This window comes from Mesoplodon densirostris, chromosome 6, assembly GCF_025265405.1.
Source record: "Mesoplodon densirostris isolate mMesDen1 chromosome 6, mMesDen1 primary haplotype, whole genome shotgun sequence".
NCBI classification, from domain to species: Eukaryota; Metazoa; Chordata; class Mammalia; order Artiodactyla; family Ziphiidae; genus Mesoplodon; species Mesoplodon densirostris.
In genome coordinates, this window is record NC_082666.1 from 116,657,636 (window position 1) to 116,678,167 (window position 20,532).

Genomic DNA, 20,532 nt, shown 5'->3' on the forward strand with positions numbered 1-20,532 from the left:
TAAACCTGGCTCAGCATTTCACAAAGCTAAATAACTAGGCAAGCATCATTTTTGGTAGAACTAAAGAGTCTTGCTCCTGGGCTGTGTAATTATATCTGGCTGTTTGTATTAACTGCATGGCAGGTAGGTGGGTTTGTCCCTCTCGTGCAAGTGAGCATGAGAAAGCATCGACCTCTTTTGTTCCCTCATTTTATTACTATTAAATGGAGAACTATTATGTGAACACCTTTGACTTCTGGATAATAAAAATTTGTGAAATCGAAGAGTGCAGAACTTGAAGGTGACCCATCCCAAAATATACTACATTTTATGTTTTCACTGTGGGTTCCAAAAAATTGGTGAAATTTAGATAGTTTTTACATTTGACAGTAGATTTCAGAAGAGACCCATACCTGAGAGCCCTTACTCTGTTTTCAGAGCTTAAACTGGTCAGGTCTTAGATGGGGCAACATTTTCTGTTAAGATGCTAGATGTACAACAACATCATGCATTCTTTGTTTTCCCTTCTTGCTGATATTTACATTAAAAAGAACACCTTGGGGCTTCCCTGGTGGCTCAGTGGTTGAGAGTCCGCCTGCCGATGCAGGGGACATGGGTTCGTGCCCCGGTCCGGGAAGATTCCACATGCCACGGAGCAGCTGGGCCCGTGAGCCATGGCCACTGAGCCTGCGCATCCAGAGCCTGTGCTCTGCAACAGGAGAGGCCACAACAGTGAGAGGCCCGTGTACTGCAAAAAAAAAAAAGAAAAAAAAACACCATGAAAAAGAAGTCACACTCCTTATAACAAGTTCCTTTGCTCTCATGCTGACCCCTTCTAGCATGAAGCCAGATGACTGCGGCTAAGAAAGCACACCTCTGTCTTGTAGCAGGTGGCATTGATGTGTTTCTCCCAAGCACCCCCTAAATGCTGATGACTTGGGGCAGCCTGACAGCACACAATGAACACAGGGATTGAAATCTGAAGCCCCAGGATCTTGTCCTGGCCATGCTGGATAATAGCTGTCCTGCCTCCACAGAATCTTTTCATTTTCTCAGGCTTGAGTTTTGCATTTATAAGTTATGGGTTTTGAACTAGAACGCTGATCGGGTCCCCCCTCCAGCTCTCAAATTTTTGGATCTAGGATTCTTATCGCAAAACCTGCAGGTTACCATTGTGCTTGATTGTCCTGGATGTGAGGTTGTCTTGACCTTGTGAGTGTCTTGGACTGCTTGGAGGCTAGGAAATGATTTAGGGGATGAGTAACTTTCCAAAAGCAAGCCTTCAAAAGTAGCAGGTTTATAGCTGCTTTAATTTTGCCATTGAAACTTAAACTACCCTGCAAATAAGGAAAATTTAGATGATGGTCACTAAGCCAGGCATTGAAGAGAGGTTGTCACATCCCTCTTAAATGTTAGCAGAGTTTCTCAAAAGCAAGCATCCATTTGCATATTAACAAAATGAAGCATTGATCGCTCATTAGCATGTGCGGTGACAACAGGAAGACGATATTTTGCAGACACATTGACGCCTCTCTCCATTTTCTCCCAGGGTTTTCCAGGAAACACAAATGCAGACAGCGTGGTGCACTACAGACTCCAGCCTCCCTTCGAAGCCAGATTCCTGCGCTTCCTCCCCTTAACCTGGAATCCCAAGGGCAGGATTGGGATGAGGATTGAAGTGTATGGGTGTGCATACAGTAAGTGGTGTTTATTCCCTGATGGAAATCAATGACGGAGTGATGTGTTCTAAACACCAAATTGAAAACTGAACTTGACGTCTTCCACCTTTTAAATACCTGTGCATGTAGAACTGGGTTTAGGGAAAGTCTTGATAATATTATAGTTATTTTAAGGTTGAATTCAGAGGAGGACCTGAAATGAGCCTTAGAATCTTAGATTCGCAGAGCTTAGCAGAATATCTGTTTCATAGCAGGCAGTTCATAAAATGAACAAAGTTCAAAGCAAGAACAGTTACTTATTGTGATTGATGGTGCTGTCTTCTGACACTGGGATGATCCTCCTGTGGGAACACAGGTGAGTGCAGGTGTCGTCGTGTTCCCTGTTCACCATGATGACTCACTTTTCCCTCTACTTTACTTGCATCACTGTGGAACCTTCTGGGTTTTTTTTTGTTTTGTTTTGTTTTTTGCGGTACGTGGGCCTTTCACTGTTGTGGCCTCTCCCGTTGTGGAGCACAGGCTCCAGACACGCAGGCCCAGCGGCCATGGCTCACGGACCCAGCTGCTCCATGGCATGTGGGATCCCCCCGGACCGGGACACAAACCCGTGTCCCCTGCATCGGCAGGCGGACTCTCAACCACTGCTCCACCAGGGAAGTCCTGGAACCTTCTTTTGAACATCATTTATGTATTATGTCTTCCCTCTTTTCCCCACTGATGATAAAAGTAAAAAAGCTGGCAGCCAATGTGAGCATAAACATGAGCATAAAAGCATTCAGTGAAATATATAGGGGATCAACTCTACAGCTGCCATTTTGAAGGTCCAGAATATACTAGTATTTCTTAAATTAACACAAAATGAAAAAATTAATTTAAAAAACAATATTCTAGAAAACTGGATAATAACCCAAAGAATAAGTTGGATGGGAACATCTTGGGTTTTTGGTCACACCTCATTCTGTACCTCATCAGAGCATTAACTTTGCAGAAAAGTGTAACCATAAGATCTACCGTATACAGGATATTTAATGTGTCAGATCCTACCTCCTACAGACGTTTTCTCATTCATCTCCCACGCCAACCAAATGAATTCAGTATAGTAGTAATCTCACTGCTTCAGAGAAAGAAGAAACTGAACCTTGAAGAAATTAATAAGTTTGCTGGAGCTATTACATATTGAATCTAAGATTTAAAACTGTCTGTTTTCCTAATTTTGTTTTCATAACTACCATACTATTCAGACATTGATTTCTTTACTCCCTCACTTGTCATATATGAATTTATTTATTTGCAGAGAACTGTATTGGTTGTGGGGGACGCTTCTAAAATTATTCATTTCTTTGTCAGGATTTTATGAGAAGTCATAAAATTGTACAAAACAAATATAAAATGTTGTAACATGAACATGGGGCATGGGGAATAGAGTATTCAGTCAGTTGGGTGGGAAAAGGAACCTTTCCAGCAGTCGGTTTTCAAAGTAGAGGGCATGGGCAGTGAGACAGGAGGCAGGGATGGTGCTTGTAGGAAGAAACAGCATATATACATTGTGGGAGCAGGAATTTAGTGTTCTCATGGTTCAGGGATGGGGGTGGACCTGAGATGTTGAATAGCAATGGTATCCTTTCCACTTTGGTAACCCAACAGACAATGGGTGGTTCTGGAGGTGAGCCTCACCAAGCCACCCATCCCATATTCAAGGGTCACCTTCAGCCTCTGTTTCATACCCCTTCCTAATGACCTGTTCCACTTTGGCTCTGCTTCCTAACCCCACCTCTGTTCTCTAGTATTTATGAGTCCATGGAACATTTAGCATAGATGGTGGAATCTATTTTCCCTCTTTCCATTGATCATTAACTTTCATCCTTTTGTTTCTGGGATCTCACTGCTGCAATGGTTAGGACACCTGATATTTAGAGTTTCTCTTTGATCCTGTGAAATTAGCATCTCCTTCTCCCATTACTCTGGAAACAACTTGAGGTTTACTGAGTTCAAAGCAGAACACGCTCTTTGATGGGGATTTGCCGTTAGCTTGACGTTCTTCCTGAGGAGATATTACTCTAGTTTCTTGGGTTAGAGGTCAGTACCAGGAAGATCAAAGCTGCGTGTCTGGTCCCCTGAAGGGCCCGTTGGCTGTGCAGCTGTCATGGAACCTACGTGCATCCTAAATTCAGCAAACACGAGCTGTTGGGCATAAGGGACTCCTAGCATAAAGATGCAAACAGAAAATAATCACCACTATTTGTAAAACAACACAAAATACATTCCTCAATAGTAGTGGCTCTGTTTTGTCTTCATTCTTATTATTAATAATTATTCAAGTGTAGTACTTTGCATTTTTATTTTTGGCAGTAATTTAGTGTGATATGGCTTACAGCTCAAAGTGATAATTATTATCTTTTTTGATGTGTATTTCCACTGCTCTGTTGATAGTGAGAGAATGTCCAAAATGCTTATCTTGGCATTTAATGTCTCTTATATGCAACTTCTCTTTTCAGTTTCATCTGTTTACATTCCATTCACAATGATATTTACTATTCCTGTAAAAATTGCAGATTTTCATGGCTTCTTGGCTTGGCATATATATTTTCACTAACTGAAAAGCCCTTCCCCCATTTCTAGAGTAGAAATGGAGTGCATGGGGTCTTCTTAGAGTCCCTGCTGACCTGCATACCAAGGCTAGTGTCTGGCATGGGGTTCCTCACTTTCCCTCGCCCCACCCCTCTCTAGCAGTCCCCTCCATCCAATGTCCACATTCCTTATGTACTTTTTCTAGGCTTTGGGTTCCACTCTAAAAGGGTTTCTCTTTGAGTTTTCATCCACTTTCTTAAGTTTTTAACAACATTTACATACTGTCTGACCAATTCCAAGTTGACATCCTTGACGCAGGTATCTGAAGCCCCACACATCTGGATAATCATCCCCAGCTCCACCCTCATTTCTTTAACGAGGTTGTTAGTCATCTTTTGGGTCTCTTCTGTCCCTTCTTTTCTGCCATCTACTTTGTCTTCCCGTGTTCATGCTCTGTGTCATTCTCAAGTGTTCCTTGTCATATTGTGTTGTATTAGCCCCACTACTGTAATGTAATTTTATGTTTATCACTGTGTTTATTGTTTGAATAAGAGAGGGAAGGAAGGAAGACAGGAAAGGAGTAGGGAAGAAAGGAGAGAAAGAGTGCATAAATTATTAGAAACCTGGACTAGATAGGCACAGAATGGTAAGCCCCATGGGGGTCTACCAGTCATCCATGTGGCACTGTAGTCCTGTGTCAAATCAGGCATTGAAAATCAAATTGGTTAAGAGGGAATAGAAGAAGGGAATAGAACATATGATTGCCTGTTTTAAAATCTTGTGTTTATTTAAAAGAATACATAAATCACAGCAAGATCTTTTTTGACCCACATCCTAGAGTAATGAAAATAAAAACAAAAATAAGCAAATGGGGCCTAATTAAACTTAAAAGCTTTTGCACGGCAAATGAAACCATAAACAAGATGAAAAGACAACCCTCAGAATGGGAGAAATTATTTGCAAACGAAGTAACAGACAAAGGATTAATCTCCAAAATATACAAACAGCTCAGACAGCTCAATATCAAAAAAACAAACAACCTAATCCAAAAGTGGGTGGAAGAACTCAACATTTCTCCAAGGAAAACTTACAGATGGCCAAGAGGCACATGAAAAGATGCTCAACATCACTAATTATTAGAGAAATGCAAATCAAAACTACAATAAGGTATCACTTCACACTGGTCAGAATGGCCATCATCAAAAACTCTACAAACGAGAAATGCTGGAGAGGATGTGGAGAAAAGGGAACCCTCTTGCACTGCTGGTGGGAATGTAAATTGATACAGCCACTATGGAGAACAGTATGGAGGTTCCTTAAAAAGCTAGAAATAGAACTGCCATATGATCCAGCAATCCCACTACTGGGCATATACCCTGAGAAAACCATAATTCAAAAAGTCACATGTACCCCAGTGTTCATTGCAGCACTATTTACAATAGCCAGGACATGGAAACAACCTAAATGTCCACTGACAGATGAATGGATAAAGAAGATGTGGTACATATATACAATGGAATATTACTCAGTCATAAAAAGGAATGAAATGGGGTCATTTGTAGAGATGTGGATGGACCTAGAGTCTGTCATACAGAGTGAAGTAAGTAAGAAAGAGAAAAACAAATATCACATATTAACGCATATATGTGGAATCTAGAAAAGTGGTACAGATGAACCTGTTTGCAGAGCAAGAATAGACACACAGACGTAGAGAACAGACGTGTGGACACAGGGAGGGAAAGGGAGGGTGGGATGAACTGGGATATTAGGTTTGACATAAATACACTACCATGTGTAAAATAGATAGCTAGTGGAAGCCTGCTGTATAGCACAGGGAGCTCAGCTCAGTGCTCTGTGATGACCTAGATGGATGGGATGGGGGTGGGGAGGGAAGTCCAAGAGGGAGGGGATATATGTATACATATAGCTGATTCCCTTCATTTTACAGCAGAAAGTAACACAATTTTGTAAAGCAATTATACTCCAATAATAAAAAAAGAATACATAGACTGTTACAGTGAAAAAATGTAGGTTTTATATAACAACATCAATATGTGTCAAAATTTATAAACCTGTTGTTAACATTCTATAAAAATAATGTGTATTTTGAAATATTTAGGGAGAATATCAAGAGAAAAGTCTGCATATGGAACTTCCTTCTGTTCAGTACTGGTTCTGGTCTAAGTAGATTTCAGTTTAGAAAATGCATTAATAGGAACAGAAGAACATAGGATGAAAGGAGAAATAGTCACCATGACAAAGAAAAACTCTGGAAGTTAATAATGGTCTTTAGTCATACGAGAAAACGCTGATCTGTATCATCCATTCCAATTATGGCAACAGTAGAAAATACTCAAACTCAATTAGAAAAAGTGTCAGTTCAGTTCAATATGTGTTTACAGAACTTTTACCCCATTCAAGGCCCCCTGCTGAATACAATGAGTAAGGCACAATTTCTGTCCTCCAGGTGCTAGGGAGCCAGTGCAGGTGAGGGGAAATGTCTATATTTCGTCGACCAGCTAAACTTGGGCATAGGTTTCTCATTCTCAATTTATGTTCAAGTATAAATAGAAGATAGATTTTTATCTAAGGGTAAAAATGAGAAGTTTTGCTAAACTTTGATAATATAGCCTTATGGTTTTATCTGATATTAAGTAGAAAAATATTAAAGTTAAAATAATATTAACCCTAAAATTATATGAAACAGAACATCCTCTCATACTTTTGTATGTAATAGACATTTGTTTAGTGCTATTTTAATTTATTTAATTTCAATTAAAGTTATTACACAATTACTCACTGATTTATTTTTAATCACCTCCCAAATTATTGCATCTAAAGGAATACATCTAAGGCTTTTGCTGAAAGTAAATATTGAAAGACATACAAATACACATCTAATAAAGTGCAGCAGAACAAAGTGGGTTATAGTAACTAAATTAGTCTAAAGGAATAACTTCTAGGCATTTAAAATATTATAATTTGTTACCAGAATTTTAATCCTGAAATGACCTGTGATGTTTAAAAAACCTCAGAGTTGGACAATAGGACCAATTATTAAGAAAACAGAATCAACCTCTTATCAGGAACATTGTTCTTTCACAAGTACATAAAACTTAATGTGTTTCAAATTGCTTTCTTGACCTGATTCACCCCACCCCTTAACCTATTCTTCTTCTAGTTTTCCTTGTCTTGGCTAATGATTCCATCATTCACAGGAACTTACACTAGACACATGGGAATCACCTTTGACACATGTGTCCCTACACATCTAAAAAATATCAAATTCTGAATATGCTGTCTCCAAATTATACCCTAAGTCATTTCAAATCTCTCCAACTCAACTCACCCACATAATGCAACTCAAGACTTGCCAACAAACTCTTTTCTTTGCGTAAGTGGTTTACTTGGCTTGAAATGCTTCTTCCCAAGTTTTTCACCTCTCTGTCCACATCCTATCATTCAGGTCTCCACTTAAATATCTCTTCCTCAGAGATGTGTTCCCTGACTGCTGGTACAAATTTGGTTCCTCCAAATTCCTCTAAATTTGTTAAGTGTCTGGCTGGTCAGCCTGTCAGTGCTTTACCCCCAACAGCATTGAACTCTCAGGCTGGCTGCAATGTTGGCCTTCCCTTATTGCTTGTCACTGAGAGAGCTGTTGTTGACAGTGTCCCTTGTGAAGAAATTTTCCATGTGCTTGGCTCCACAGCCCTAGAAACATAGTAGAAGTTCAGTGCCGAGGGCCTGGGGGTGGAGCAGCCTCTAGCTGAAAGAACACAGATTCCCACTGTCCTTATCGAGGTTCAGTAGATTTTCTTGAATATATGCTTCTAGATCTGTTGTATGTCTGTGGCCAGTTTCCATTGTCCTTCAGTTGTTAGCCTTAACATTTTTTTTTCAAGTTTTATCATTGCTTTTGAGAGGTAGGATTTGCCAGGCTTCTCACTCAGCCATTTTAGAAGTCTCACCCTTTCAATTATTTTTAAAAGACATTTAGGGCTTCCCTGGTGACGCAGTGGTTGAGAGTCCGCCTGCTGATGCAGGGGACACAGGTTTGTGCCCCGGTCCGGGAAGATCCCACATGCCGCGGAGCAGCTGGGCCCATGAACCATGGCCGCTGAGCCTGTGCGTCTGGAGCCTGTGCTCTGCAACAGGAGAGGCCACAGCAGTGAGAGGCCTGCATACCACAAAAAAAAACCCACAAAAAAACCAAACAACATAAAAGACATTTAAAATCTACATGATAATTGCCTTGTAAATTTTGGTATTCTTCATTCCTTTGTATTAATCCATATTTCCATGTATCCTTTTCCTTCTGCCTCAAAGACTTCCTTTAACATTGCTTGTAGTGTGGATCTGCTGGTGAGAAATTCTTTCAAATTTTATATGTCTGAAAAAAGTTGTTATTTCACCTTCATTTTTGTAAATTATTTTCACTCAATATAGAATTCTAGGGTGACATTTTTTCATTTAGTACTTTCAAAATATTGCTCTGCTGTTTTTTCACTTGCTTTTCTTCTGGTGAGAAATTTACAGCCATCTGTGTCTATGTTTCTATGAGTGTGACATATCTGTTTTTCTCTAGCTGCTTTTAAGGTTTTGAGCAATTTGTTTCTGATGTTCTTTGGTTTTGTTTTATTCTGTTTCTTGTGTTTGGAGTTCATTAGGCTATTTGGATCGGTGGTTGTATAGTTTTCATCAGATTTGGAAAGTTTCAGTCGTTGTTTCTTCAAACATTTTTTCTAACCTCCCCTGTCTCTTCTTAAAGGACTCAATTACCACATATATGAGTTAAAGCACATATTAGGTTGCTTGATTTTGTTTTGTCACACACCTCACTGATGTTTTATTTATTTTCTTAAATTATTATTTTCCCCTTTTATTTCCTTGGAATATTTCTATTGCTGTCTTCAAGTTCACTGATTTCTTCTTCTGCAGTGTTTAACCTGCCAGTAATCCCAGTGTATTTTTTCATCTCAGACATTGGAGTTTTCAAATTTTAGTATCTTTTGTGTATCTATTTGACTTTTGATCATATGGATGGCTGTTATAATAACTACCTTATTGTCTTTCTTTGCTAATAATAATCTGTGTCAATTCTGTGTAAGTTTCAATTGATTTTTTTTCCTCAATATGAGTCATACTTTCCAACTTTTTTGTATGCCTGGAAATTTTTGATTAAATGCCAGACATTTTTATTTTTAGCTTATTGGATATTTTTGTATTCTTATATGCTTGAGCTTTGTTCAGGAAACATTGAATTGAAGGGGATTTGATCCTTTTAGGTCTTGCTTTTAAAATTTGTTCACTCACACCAGAGCAGTGTTTAGTCTAGGGCTCACTACGGAGGTAAGACCCTTCTGAGTACTCTAACTAAGGACAGTGAACGATGAGGTTTCCAGTCTGGATGATATGATGGGCACTATTCCCAACCCCATGTTCATGTTAGCACTATTTTCCAGTTAATCCTTTCAGATGTTTCTTTTCCCAGCATTGATGAGTTTCCTTACTTGCGTGCACTAATCAGTGCTTTGCTGAAAGCTCAAGAGGCGTGTGTTACAGATCACCAGTGTTCCCTCTGTTCATCTTTTTCCTCTCCAACCTCTGCCTATGGACTTCAGGTGCTTTGTTCTTACCAGGCTCTTGACTCTGTCTCCTCTACTCAGGGAATTTGCTGGGCTTTGCCCCAGTTTCTCCTTCCTGCTCTAATGCAGTGCCCCAAGGAGTTGTAGGGCTTATCTTGTGTGTCTCTCTTCTCTGCAACATCACTCTCCTTTATTGCTTGAAGTCAAATAACTTGAAAACTATTGTTTTATCTTATTTCCTTTTTTTTTTTTTTTTGGTTGCTTCAAGTGAGAGAGTAAATCTGGCCCCTGTTACTCCATCTTGGTTAGAAGCAGGAGTCATAAATGCAGTTTTAACTGTTGTTGCACCTCCTTTTCTTTGCCCACTGCTCTAACAATAATCATGTAGCTAATGCCCATTGTGGACTTGCCATGTTTCAGGCACTGTATAGATATTAAGTTGTTTAGTAATCATATTAGTGCTGTGTGGGAGAGACTTCTTTATCCTTTTACAGTTGAGGAAATTGAGGCACAGAGAGGTTAAGTAAGTTCTCCACTATAGAACCAGTATTCAAACCCTTATAGGACAATTCCACAGTCCTTTCTCTGAGCGACTACTCTGTGTTATGAAGGGCTGTTTGTGGGAACAGATCCAGAGGCTGTAAATATATCAGCACAAATTTAGTCTCACTACTGGTAAAATATATTTCCTTCCCTAACTGGCAGGTATATGTGGGGTTTACTTTAATAATATTGTTAGTGATGTGGTTATCAAAATATAGCCTCAGTTAATAAAACTAATGATTATAAATTAAAATCATGTAAAATTGGAAAAACACTTTCTACTTTCAACTAAGTATCACATTTCCTCCTACTCTTTTTTAGAATGTAGGTTCTGTACTCTTACAATAGGGGAAACTATCGCTTCCTATTTCAGTGCATAATAAGTGACTTCTGTGTCAAGTACCCCAATTATTTAAATAGTTGAATTACATACAAGAACATTTTTCATGAGGGTTTCTTATAAAAGTTAAGTATGATGCTAAGTGGTAGTTTAATGCATTATTTTGGTGGTTTCATTCAAATAAATATGATGGATTATTTGTATTAATTATGGACATATAAAATTTTATTTGTTCTTACAACAGTCCAATAGCAAAAATCTCATGCTAGTGGACCGATAGAAACAAGGTCACCTTAGCATTCATTACCAGTGACCTCTGAGACTTGAAAGTTGGCTTCTCTAGGTCACTACGTGGTCAATGATATGAGGGTCAAGGAAGCCTCTACTTAGTGGAGATTAAGCTCAAGGGGGGCCACCTGGGGCTCTCCCTCATCCACACTTGGAGAGTTCACTGCTGATGACCTACTGAGCAAAATACTCTCTATCCCAAAATATGAGTGTATTTTTTTAATTTATATTTTTTAATCTATTGCTTTTACAAATCATGTTTGAGAAAATAGTGCTAATTTTTTTAAATGTATTTACTGACTTGCCAATGTGTTTTCAAATATTCAGGTTACTTTATGAACATTTGTTAGTAAATGACATTTTATAAAATGGATTCTCTATGATGAGGCCTATAATTGACTTTCCAATCTAAACATTCCTGTTAGAAATCATCTTGTGATAATGCATATTCTTATTTATTTTGTGGGCTTAACTGGAGGGCTTCTTGATTAACAGTGTAGCCCATTTTTTGAAGCATTGTTCCTACTTTCCGATGACTATGTGTAAATTTTATGTGAAGGGTACTGTGTGATGATACGATACCTAGAATACCTTGATATTTTGCATTCTTTTCAAACATTTTCACTAGAGAAGAGCCTTTCTTTCTCCTACTTCCATCCTAGGCTGTAAGCTATTTCCTTGTCACTGTAGTTTCCTAGCAACCCACAATAAGACACTAGGATATCACAGGTGCAATATGTTTTTTCACGACAGTAGAAGTGAGAAAGTGAGGGAAGAACCATCGGCTCCAGGAAGGCTGGGCCGTGTCTGGCCATGTCTTATCCCAGCATCCAGCAGAGTTTGTGATACTTAGAAGGTGCTACATCAATATCAACTGAAAATAAAACTGTACTTGTGGAATGGATGGAAATTGGGTTGGGGTTGGGGGAGTGGGAGGATGGAAAGGAAATGGTCTTTTAATAACAAAACTATATTTTGCCAAAGCAAAATGCTTGCCAAGGTAGAATTTGAAGCTATGGAAGACTATCTATATAGAAACCAATCTTTAATATTATACAAAAAATATATAGCCAGGATCTGAAGTATTGACCTCTTCTTTACCTTATAAAATATATATTCAAGAATAGCCACAAAGTGTATTGAATTATGCAACACGAAGGTCAAAAAAAATAATGAAATTTGTGATTTCCTATATAAAATAGGGTTTTCAATTTTTCAGTCATAGAAAGATTGCAGAATGTCTGGTTGTGAGCTCATTCTTACTGCTTAACAACCAGAAACCAAGCACAGCAACCATCACTGGATGGTTCTGCAGATTGGGGGATGGCAAACTTCTTCTGTAAAGGACTGGCCAGCAAATATTTTAGGCTTTGCAGGGACATGTGCTCTCTGTCACCTACTCTTGGTTTTTAAGCTCATTTTTCAACAAATCTTTAAAAATTAGCTCATGGGACTGTACAATAACAGGCTGCAGAGAGATATGGGAAGCTTGACATTCCGGACTTCTAAAAGCAATTCCTGAATTTTATCTATCTCTATTAAACCTCTTGAATTGAGCTTAAGTTTATTATCATTTAAGATTTTAGTTAAAATCTCAGAACTGTTACAAAGTACATTATTTTTAAGTGGTTTTGCTTTACTCAGTTGGCTACCTCTCTATATTATAATTTAGTCACTTGAGGCTTAAAAAATCTGTCAAAATACATGTTGAATCTGCCTCATAAGATATAATTTGATGACTCACATGTGGTTAATTGTTCTAGGTACAAGTGTTAGTGATCACATTAGAAGGAAAGTCAAAACATTAGGACAAAAGAGTTTTTTTAAGGCCATTCTTTTGTGTTTCTATCACCTAATAAATTTTTCACTACTCCATTTTGCTTGAGGGGAATATTCCAGGAAATATAATTTAGGTGCTCTAGAGCAGTGGTTCTCAAAATATAGTCACAGACAGGCAGTATCAACATCACTAGGGGACTTGTTAGAAATGCAAATTCTCAGGTCCCACCCCAAACCTGGTTAGACAGAGACTCTGAGATGGTGCCCAGCAATCTGTGTTTAACAAACACTCCAGAAGATTCTGATCCCAAGAAGATCAATATTACTATTACAAAGCAAAACAGCAACAGGGAAGATGAGGACAAAAATTATTCGATCAAAATAACCCGGCAGGGCTTCCCTGGTGGTGCAGTGGTTGGGAGTCCGCCTGCCAATGCAGGGGACACGGGTTCGTGCCCCGGTCCGGGAAGATCCCACATGCCGCGGAGCAGCTGGGCCCGTGAGCCATGGCCGCTGAGCCTGCGCGTTCGGAGCCTGTGCTCCGCAGCGGGAGAGGCCACAACGGTGAGAGGCCCGCGTACAGCAAAAAAATAAAAAACATAAAATAAAACAAAAATAACCCGGCAAAATCATTTACGGAAAAAAAATTATTAGCTAACTGCAATAATAAGCCTTAGTTATTATCATTGCCTTTCAGTGACACATAAACTGTACTGCAAAAATGTGAAAGCATTTAAATTCTTTATTATCAAGTTTTCATTAGTTTGTCATCTAATACTCTAAGGGAAATCATTTGAATTTGACAGTTATGTTTTTATCAGGCATGTTTATTTAATTATGCAATGAAGAATAATTATTTGCTTACACAACTTATAGACAGAGTGCAGTGTTTATTTTACACTATGTATGTGAATCAAACTTCTGAATTTTCAAAAGGTAGCTGCATAAAATGGATGATTCTTCTAAGTTGTGAACATAAAGGGTTTTCTGGAAATATTTTAATCTCAATAAAATGCAGGTCCAAGTATACATTAGTCACAACTTTTTGTGAAATTAAATAAACAACATCCTATCATTGACTTGAAAGACGTCAGCTTCATATTTTATTGGCTTTCTCTTAGACCTTTATTTATGACACAAATGTATTATTAATTAAAGGACAATTATGTCTTTTCTTTTTACTTGTGAAATAGGAAAAATATGAGATTTTTCTGGGTAATAAAAATGACTTTGTGTGTATCTTGTTCTGTCTTCAGTTGGTTTCACTGTCTTTTTTATACTAATGATAAAATATAACTACTTAATATAAACTGAGTGCAAGTGACCTTGATAGTTGGAAAGATAGGACACTGCCATAAAGTCAAGAGAACATGGCAGCAGTGTAGCAATGGCCTGCTGCAGCAGAACAATTTTCATAGTATGCTTAAGGTACAACACAAAATAGGTGTGCCCTTTTGTGCTGTCACTGGGCCAAAATGTTGGGAGAAAAATACATCCTGTTAACTGAAGACATTTTAATATGAGTTTAAAGTAGTATTTAGTATGTCTGGTGTCTTTATGTGTGTCTTTATGGACAGACAAAAGTATATCAAAGTGACTGCTTATGTGGAAATTGTTAAAAGTCAAAGCTGCTTGTTCAGAAACAATTAAGCCATTTACATTGAGTGACACTGGTATTTTACCTCTTACCAGTGTGTGAGAACTATTATAACTTTTCAGAAAAACAGAAATGTTGAATGACTGTTAAACATGCAAGGAGACTTTATTCAAGGGAGATTGACTTCAGCTTTTTTCCTGATCTTTATTATTTACAGGATGAAAATAGGACAATAAAAGACAGGAGCAATTAGAATTATTCAATGAGAGTATTTCTAGATGATACATTTTGGGGACAATGTCAGAAAAGGTTAAGAGTGGAGTTTAGATATATCAACTACCAGTATCAAGAGAAACTTAGCAGTAGAGTTTTTTCCCCCTGCATTAAACAAACCAGAGGTATGCTATGTATGTGTATGTGTATGTTGACTTACACATTTCAATGCACTAATAAGAACATATTATACTTAGACCACTTTTTAATGTCTTCCACTGTAGGATCTGAGATGGTTCATTTTGATGGGAAAAGTTCCTTGCTGTACACATTTAATCAGAAATCCATGAATCCAACAAAAGAAGTTATTTCTTTGAAATTTAAAACCAGAGAGAACAATGGGATTCTACTCCACAGAGAAGGACCAAATGGTAAACATATCACCCTGGAGTTAGTTAAAGGAAAACTCATCTTATTCCTTAATTCAGGTAAAAAACTACAAGGTGGTGTTTTTAGAAATACTATTTGGACGAAAGTATCTTTTTATAATGAATTTTTTCACAGTTAAGTAGTTAATTTAAAACCAGAATACTTTTGGATGTGAGGGCGATCTGGCTGTGACATCTGTCACCCCATTGATCGCCAGGGTTGATTTGGCTGACCTGGCTGTCTAGGCAGGTGTCCCCTTCCTCCCTCACTGCTCCATGTACATCCCTCCCGAAGCTGCGGGCTTGGTCAAAGGGGATGACCTTCCCCGATAGAGAAGGACCATTCTTCAGTCAAGGCTATACAAGTAGCTGTGCTCCCCTGCTAGAACCTCCAAACAAGCTCTCAGGGTCCATTTGTAGGAGAACATAGGGTAGTCAAGCTTCCAAGACTCCAGACACATCCAAATAAGGCACTTCATGTGGCAGTCTGCTTTTCTTTAAATTAAAAAAAAAATCTTTTAAGAAAGAAAGCAGACCCTATAAATAATTACTCTGAAGACCAGAACTGTCCAGGCAAATGGAAACATGGTCACCTACAACTGAGCCATACTAAGAACAACATGTGTGTATCTTGAGTACGCCTTTACGCAAAAAGTTTTATAGCTTGATAATTGTATAAGATCAGTAGCAGATGCTCAATAAATAATCTGATAATATCATAAAGACAAGAGTGGCTTGTCGTAAATTTTTGAAGTAGTCTTATGAATGAGGTCCTAGGAAGAAAATATTTTCAAGAAAAATGAAAATTCAGTGCATAATAATAATAAAACAAGTAAGATAGAATATGTTACTCAAGATCAAAAGAAGATTGTATTTAGGACTAAGCTAAAAGCAGCTGACCAGTTCATGGGATAAAATGATGTCAGGAAAGTGTAACTGTTGTGAGAAGTGCTGAACTTCAAAATATTGTAGACATCTTGGTATTGAGCTGGATGGAGCAGTGCCTTTACCATTCCTCTCTTTTCAGGCGATGCTAACCTGCCCTCCCCTGATGTCCTCATGCTGGGCAGCCTGCTGGATGACCAGCATTGGCATTCGGTCCTCATTGAGCTCCTCGATACGGATGTCAACTTCACCGTGGACACGCACACTCATCATTTTCGGGCACAGGGAGAGTCCAGCTATGGGGATCTTGATTATAAGGTGGAAAATGACTTTTTAAGTATGACAGATTTTATCATTTAGATGCAAGGTAACCTTCTAGAGAAAATACTACTACATAGAGAAATTCCCTTTCCTAGTAATTCAGAATTCTGGTAAAATATTCCCTATGGGTGATAATTGCACAGTGGGAGATGTGTGCTTGAGCCACTGAGACATTTTATCCCTTACAGATGTTAGTCTTCACATGAGAGTAAATAGTCATTAAGTTTAGGAAATCGATACCTGAAGAGCTACCAATAAAACAAGGAACATTTTTAAATGCAATTGTTTGCACAGTTCTTCTGTATTCCATCTGGTGTTTGGCGGTGAATATTACCTTGGAGATTTCTATGTTTTAGGGCAATCCTAAACAGGAATAGCTACCTAGGTTAACTTGGAGAAGTAATCACCATATATTCCAACCTGATTTTTTAAGTAACAAGAAAGCCAAATGCTCACAACTCAGAAAGAATACTGTTTCTTGGGATTTTTAAAGGCCTAACAATATATGCAGCATGTTGCCTATGTGTGTCTAACCTACGCTGAAAAGCAGCATTTTTTCTGCCAGTTCTGCTCAGTGCATCTCTCAGCAAGCCGGATTTCAACATTCATTTGGTATGAGTGTCCTCAGCAGCAAAGACCAGCTGGAGATTCTGGTCTTGAATGATATTATCAATGACTTTATTATTCTAACCTATCAGAATCATGGCAAAGACCAGGATCCTACAGGCTGGTTTATAAAGTAGAATATCATCACAGTAGGCTGCATTGTCACACAAATCAAGATTTACCATGGACATAAAGATGCAGCATTCTTCATCAACAAAAATGACAGAGCCATATGAGCAGCAACTTGTAAGAAGTATATTTAACGTATTTATCTAAATGTACTAAATAAAACACTGGTAAATCTGCATATGAAGCTTCATTTGAAATTAACATGATAATGTAAAATAATGCCAAATAGATTTGAGACAATTGTCACTGTACCTGCTAATCATACATGTTTAGGCAGATACTCAGAAAATCATTAAACCATATTATTTATGTCATTTTTTTCTTTCTAAGATCAGCTTCGGAGGGATTCCTCGACATGGAAAATCAGTGGCGTTCCCGCATAAAAACTTTCACGGCTGCTTTGAAAATCTCTGTTATAATGGGGTGGATATCACTGATTTGTCCAAGAAACACAAACCACAGGTCCTCATCATGGTAAGAAAATCTATATGCAAGTTCAAGAGAAAAGGGAGCTGTAATTTTTTTGATTGATTCAGCTTTAAAATATACCTCTTCTGAAGGCAGGGAAGGTACAAATCATATGTACAGGTATCCTTGGGGGATTGGTTCCAGGACGCCCCCTATTGGAGCAATCCAAGAATGCTCAAGTCCCTTGTATAAGATAGCACAGCTTTTGCATATAACCCAGGCACATCCTCCCATATACTTTAAATTGACTCTAGATTACTTATAGTACCTAATACAATGTAAATGGCATATAAATAGTTGTAAATACAATGCAAATGATATGTGAATAGTTGCTGGTGCAGGGCAAACTCAAGTTTTGCCTTTTGGACCTTTCTGGAATATTTTTTCTAAATATTTTCCTGATTGGTTGAATGCGAGGATGCAGAACCTGGCATAAAGAGAGGCTACTGTACTTTTTCGTTCATGTTTGGTTTAATTTTTATATAGATGTGGAAACGGATGAATACTTTCACAAAGATGTTAAAGTACAATCATATAAAGCTTTTTAATGCAGTGTCTTTTTTTAATTAATTAATTTATGTATTTACTTTTGGCTGCATTGGGTTTTTGTTCCTACATGCAGACTTTCTCTAGTTGCCGAGAGCTGGGGCTACTCTTCGTTGCTGTGCATGGGCTTCTCATTGCAGTGGCTTCTCTTGTTGCAGAGCACGTGGGCTTCAGTAGTTGTGGCACGTGAGCTCAGTAGTCATGGCTTTCGGGCTCTAGAGTGCAGGCTCAGTAGTTGTGGCGCACGAGCTTAGTTGCTCCACGGCATGTGGGATCTTACCGGACCAGGGATCAAACCCATGTCCCCTGCATTGGCAAGTGGATTCTTAATCACTGCGCCACCAGGGAAGTCCATGTCTTTCTCTTTGATTGGTTTCCTCTTCCTTCTTTCTCCCTTCTTTCCACGTAGCTAGTCCCTCCATCAAGCTGAGATGTTACTAAGCTAGCATTTGTCCTTCCTTCTTTGGTCCATAATATTATACTGATCTATAAAGGAATCCTCTATAGATAGGTACACTCATACTCACATATGCTTTTATGAATTTATATGCCTCCACATTTGGCATTGTTTTAAAAAAGTCATTTTATATAAGCTTTTCTCCATTTTGATTTTCTAATTCAACTATACCTTGTAGGAGTTCTTTTCAGTTATCAGGAATAGTTCCACGTTAGAATTTCTACATCACTTTCCATTATGAAAGTGTACCATTATTTATTTAGTCATTTCCTACCCAAGGCATCTGCTTTATCTCTACTTTTTTACAACTATAAGCTCACAATTGCACATGTGTTTTCAGATACTGGGGGCTTTCATTTTGATGGGACAAAGTTCCAAAAGTAGAATTTCTTGGTTGAAAGTTCGAAACAGTTTTAAATTTTAATAAATGTTGTTGGATTGCCTTCCAAAAAGCTATAACATGACACTTCCCACCAGCAAAGTATGATAGAGCCCTTCCATTACATCTCAGACAGCCACATGTTCCACATCTGTTAGACTCTTGCCAGCTCAAGGAACGTGAACTAATATCTCATTGTTACTTCATGTTTATGTGACTACTGGTGAATTAAATAATCTTTTCACCTGTTTCTCGTCCATTTGGATTTGCTTTTCTGATCATTGTTCAGTCTTACTCTTTTCCCTATTTTTTATTTTATTTTTTTAACTTTTTGTTAATTTACAAGAGAGTTTTATATTTGATAGATAATCCTTTGTCATTCATAGTCCATATATTTTTTCAGATTTATCCATTTTATATTAAATATTATGTGATACATTAAGTATATAAATATTTTTATTGGTATGTGGTCAGTAGGTCTGTGTATTTCTTTATAGCTTTGGAATGTCTCTAAAATCCTATAACCTATACATGGTCTCATGGATTTTCTTGTAAGAATTTTTAATTGGTTTTATTTATCTATTTATTTTTAATTTTTTTTTTAATTTTTTTTTTTAACCCCACAGTTGTTTATTTATTTATTTTTGGCTGTGTTGGGTCTTTGTTTCTGTGCGAGGACTTTCTCTAGTTGTGGCAAGCGGGGGCCACTCTTCATCGCGGTGCGCGGGCCTCTCACTGTCGCGGCCTCTCTTGTTGTGGAGCACAGGCTCCAGACGCACAGGCTCAGTAGTTGTGACTCACGGGCCTAGTTGCTCCGTGGCATGTGGAATCTTCCCAGACCAGGGCTCGAACCCATGTCCCCTGCATTAGCAGGCAGATTCTCAACCACTGCGCCACCACGGAAGCCCCTATTTTTAATTTTTTAAAAAAATAAGTCTGATTGTCTGAAATGTATTCTTTATGTGATATATGATAAAGTTTAATTTTTATATGCTGTCTTATTGATATCCATTTGTTCCTACACTGTTTAGTAATTAACCCAAACTTTATCCCACGTAGTTGAATTTCATTACATACTAACTTTACATATATTCTCAGATCTTTTTGTGGGTCCCTTATGCTGTCCCACTGCTATGTCTCTTCCTATAGTAATAACACAGTGACTTGATTACAGTGACTTCATAGTATGCTTTGCTATCTGGTAAGTTAAGTGCTGCCTCACCGTTTTTCTTTGCATTGTATTTTTTGGAGAGAAAGGACAATGTTTGGGCATTTATTCTTCTATCTGAAATTTATGAAAATTTTTTTAATCCCAGGGAAAATTTTTGTAGAGAGCTTAGTTGGAGTTACATTAAGTCCTTCCCATCCAGACACTATAATTAAAAATAGTTTGTTCCTGGAGCAATAGAAGTATCCTAGGGATTAAAAGTGTCTTTAAAAACAGAATTATATAAAAAATAAAAACAACCTGCTAGGCAGGTCAGATCTTAGGCTGACTGATCGCCCTGGGTGACTTGGTTTGTGAGACCTTCGGAGACAAAACCAGCCTGCCTATGGCAGGACCAGCCTGGCCATAATATCCTTTTCTTCAGACGCACAAAAGCACGTCTCCTACCTAGAGTAAGGTGTATCTGTTACCTGAGTGACACACTTATAATCTCATTTACATAACCAAGGCAAGTACAAGAAAGTTTTTGGTGTAAGTTACGCTTGGTGCTAGCCTTCCCATTGGATAAAAACAT

General features: G+C 38.1%; 1 protein-coding gene across 5 annotated transcripts in view; it reads left to right on the top strand.

Annotated features, from left to right (window-relative positions):
- Window positions 1–20,532, top strand: part of LOC132492080 (contactin-associated protein-like 3) — a 154,578-nt gene that overhangs the window by 50,298 nt on the left and 83,748 nt on the right. For all 5 annotated transcript variants that reach the window (XM_060101288.1, XM_060101289.1, XM_060101293.1 and 2 more), the window contains exons 3-6: window positions 1,529–1,676; window positions 14,856–15,059; window positions 16,027–16,202; window positions 17,271–17,414. In XM_060101288.1, the coding sequence (XP_059957271.1) occupies window positions 1,529–1,676; window positions 14,856–15,059; window positions 16,027–16,202; window positions 17,271–17,414 (672 nt within the window). The remainder of the gene's footprint in view (window positions 1–1,528; window positions 1,677–14,855; window positions 15,060–16,026; window positions 16,203–17,270; window positions 17,415–20,532) is intronic.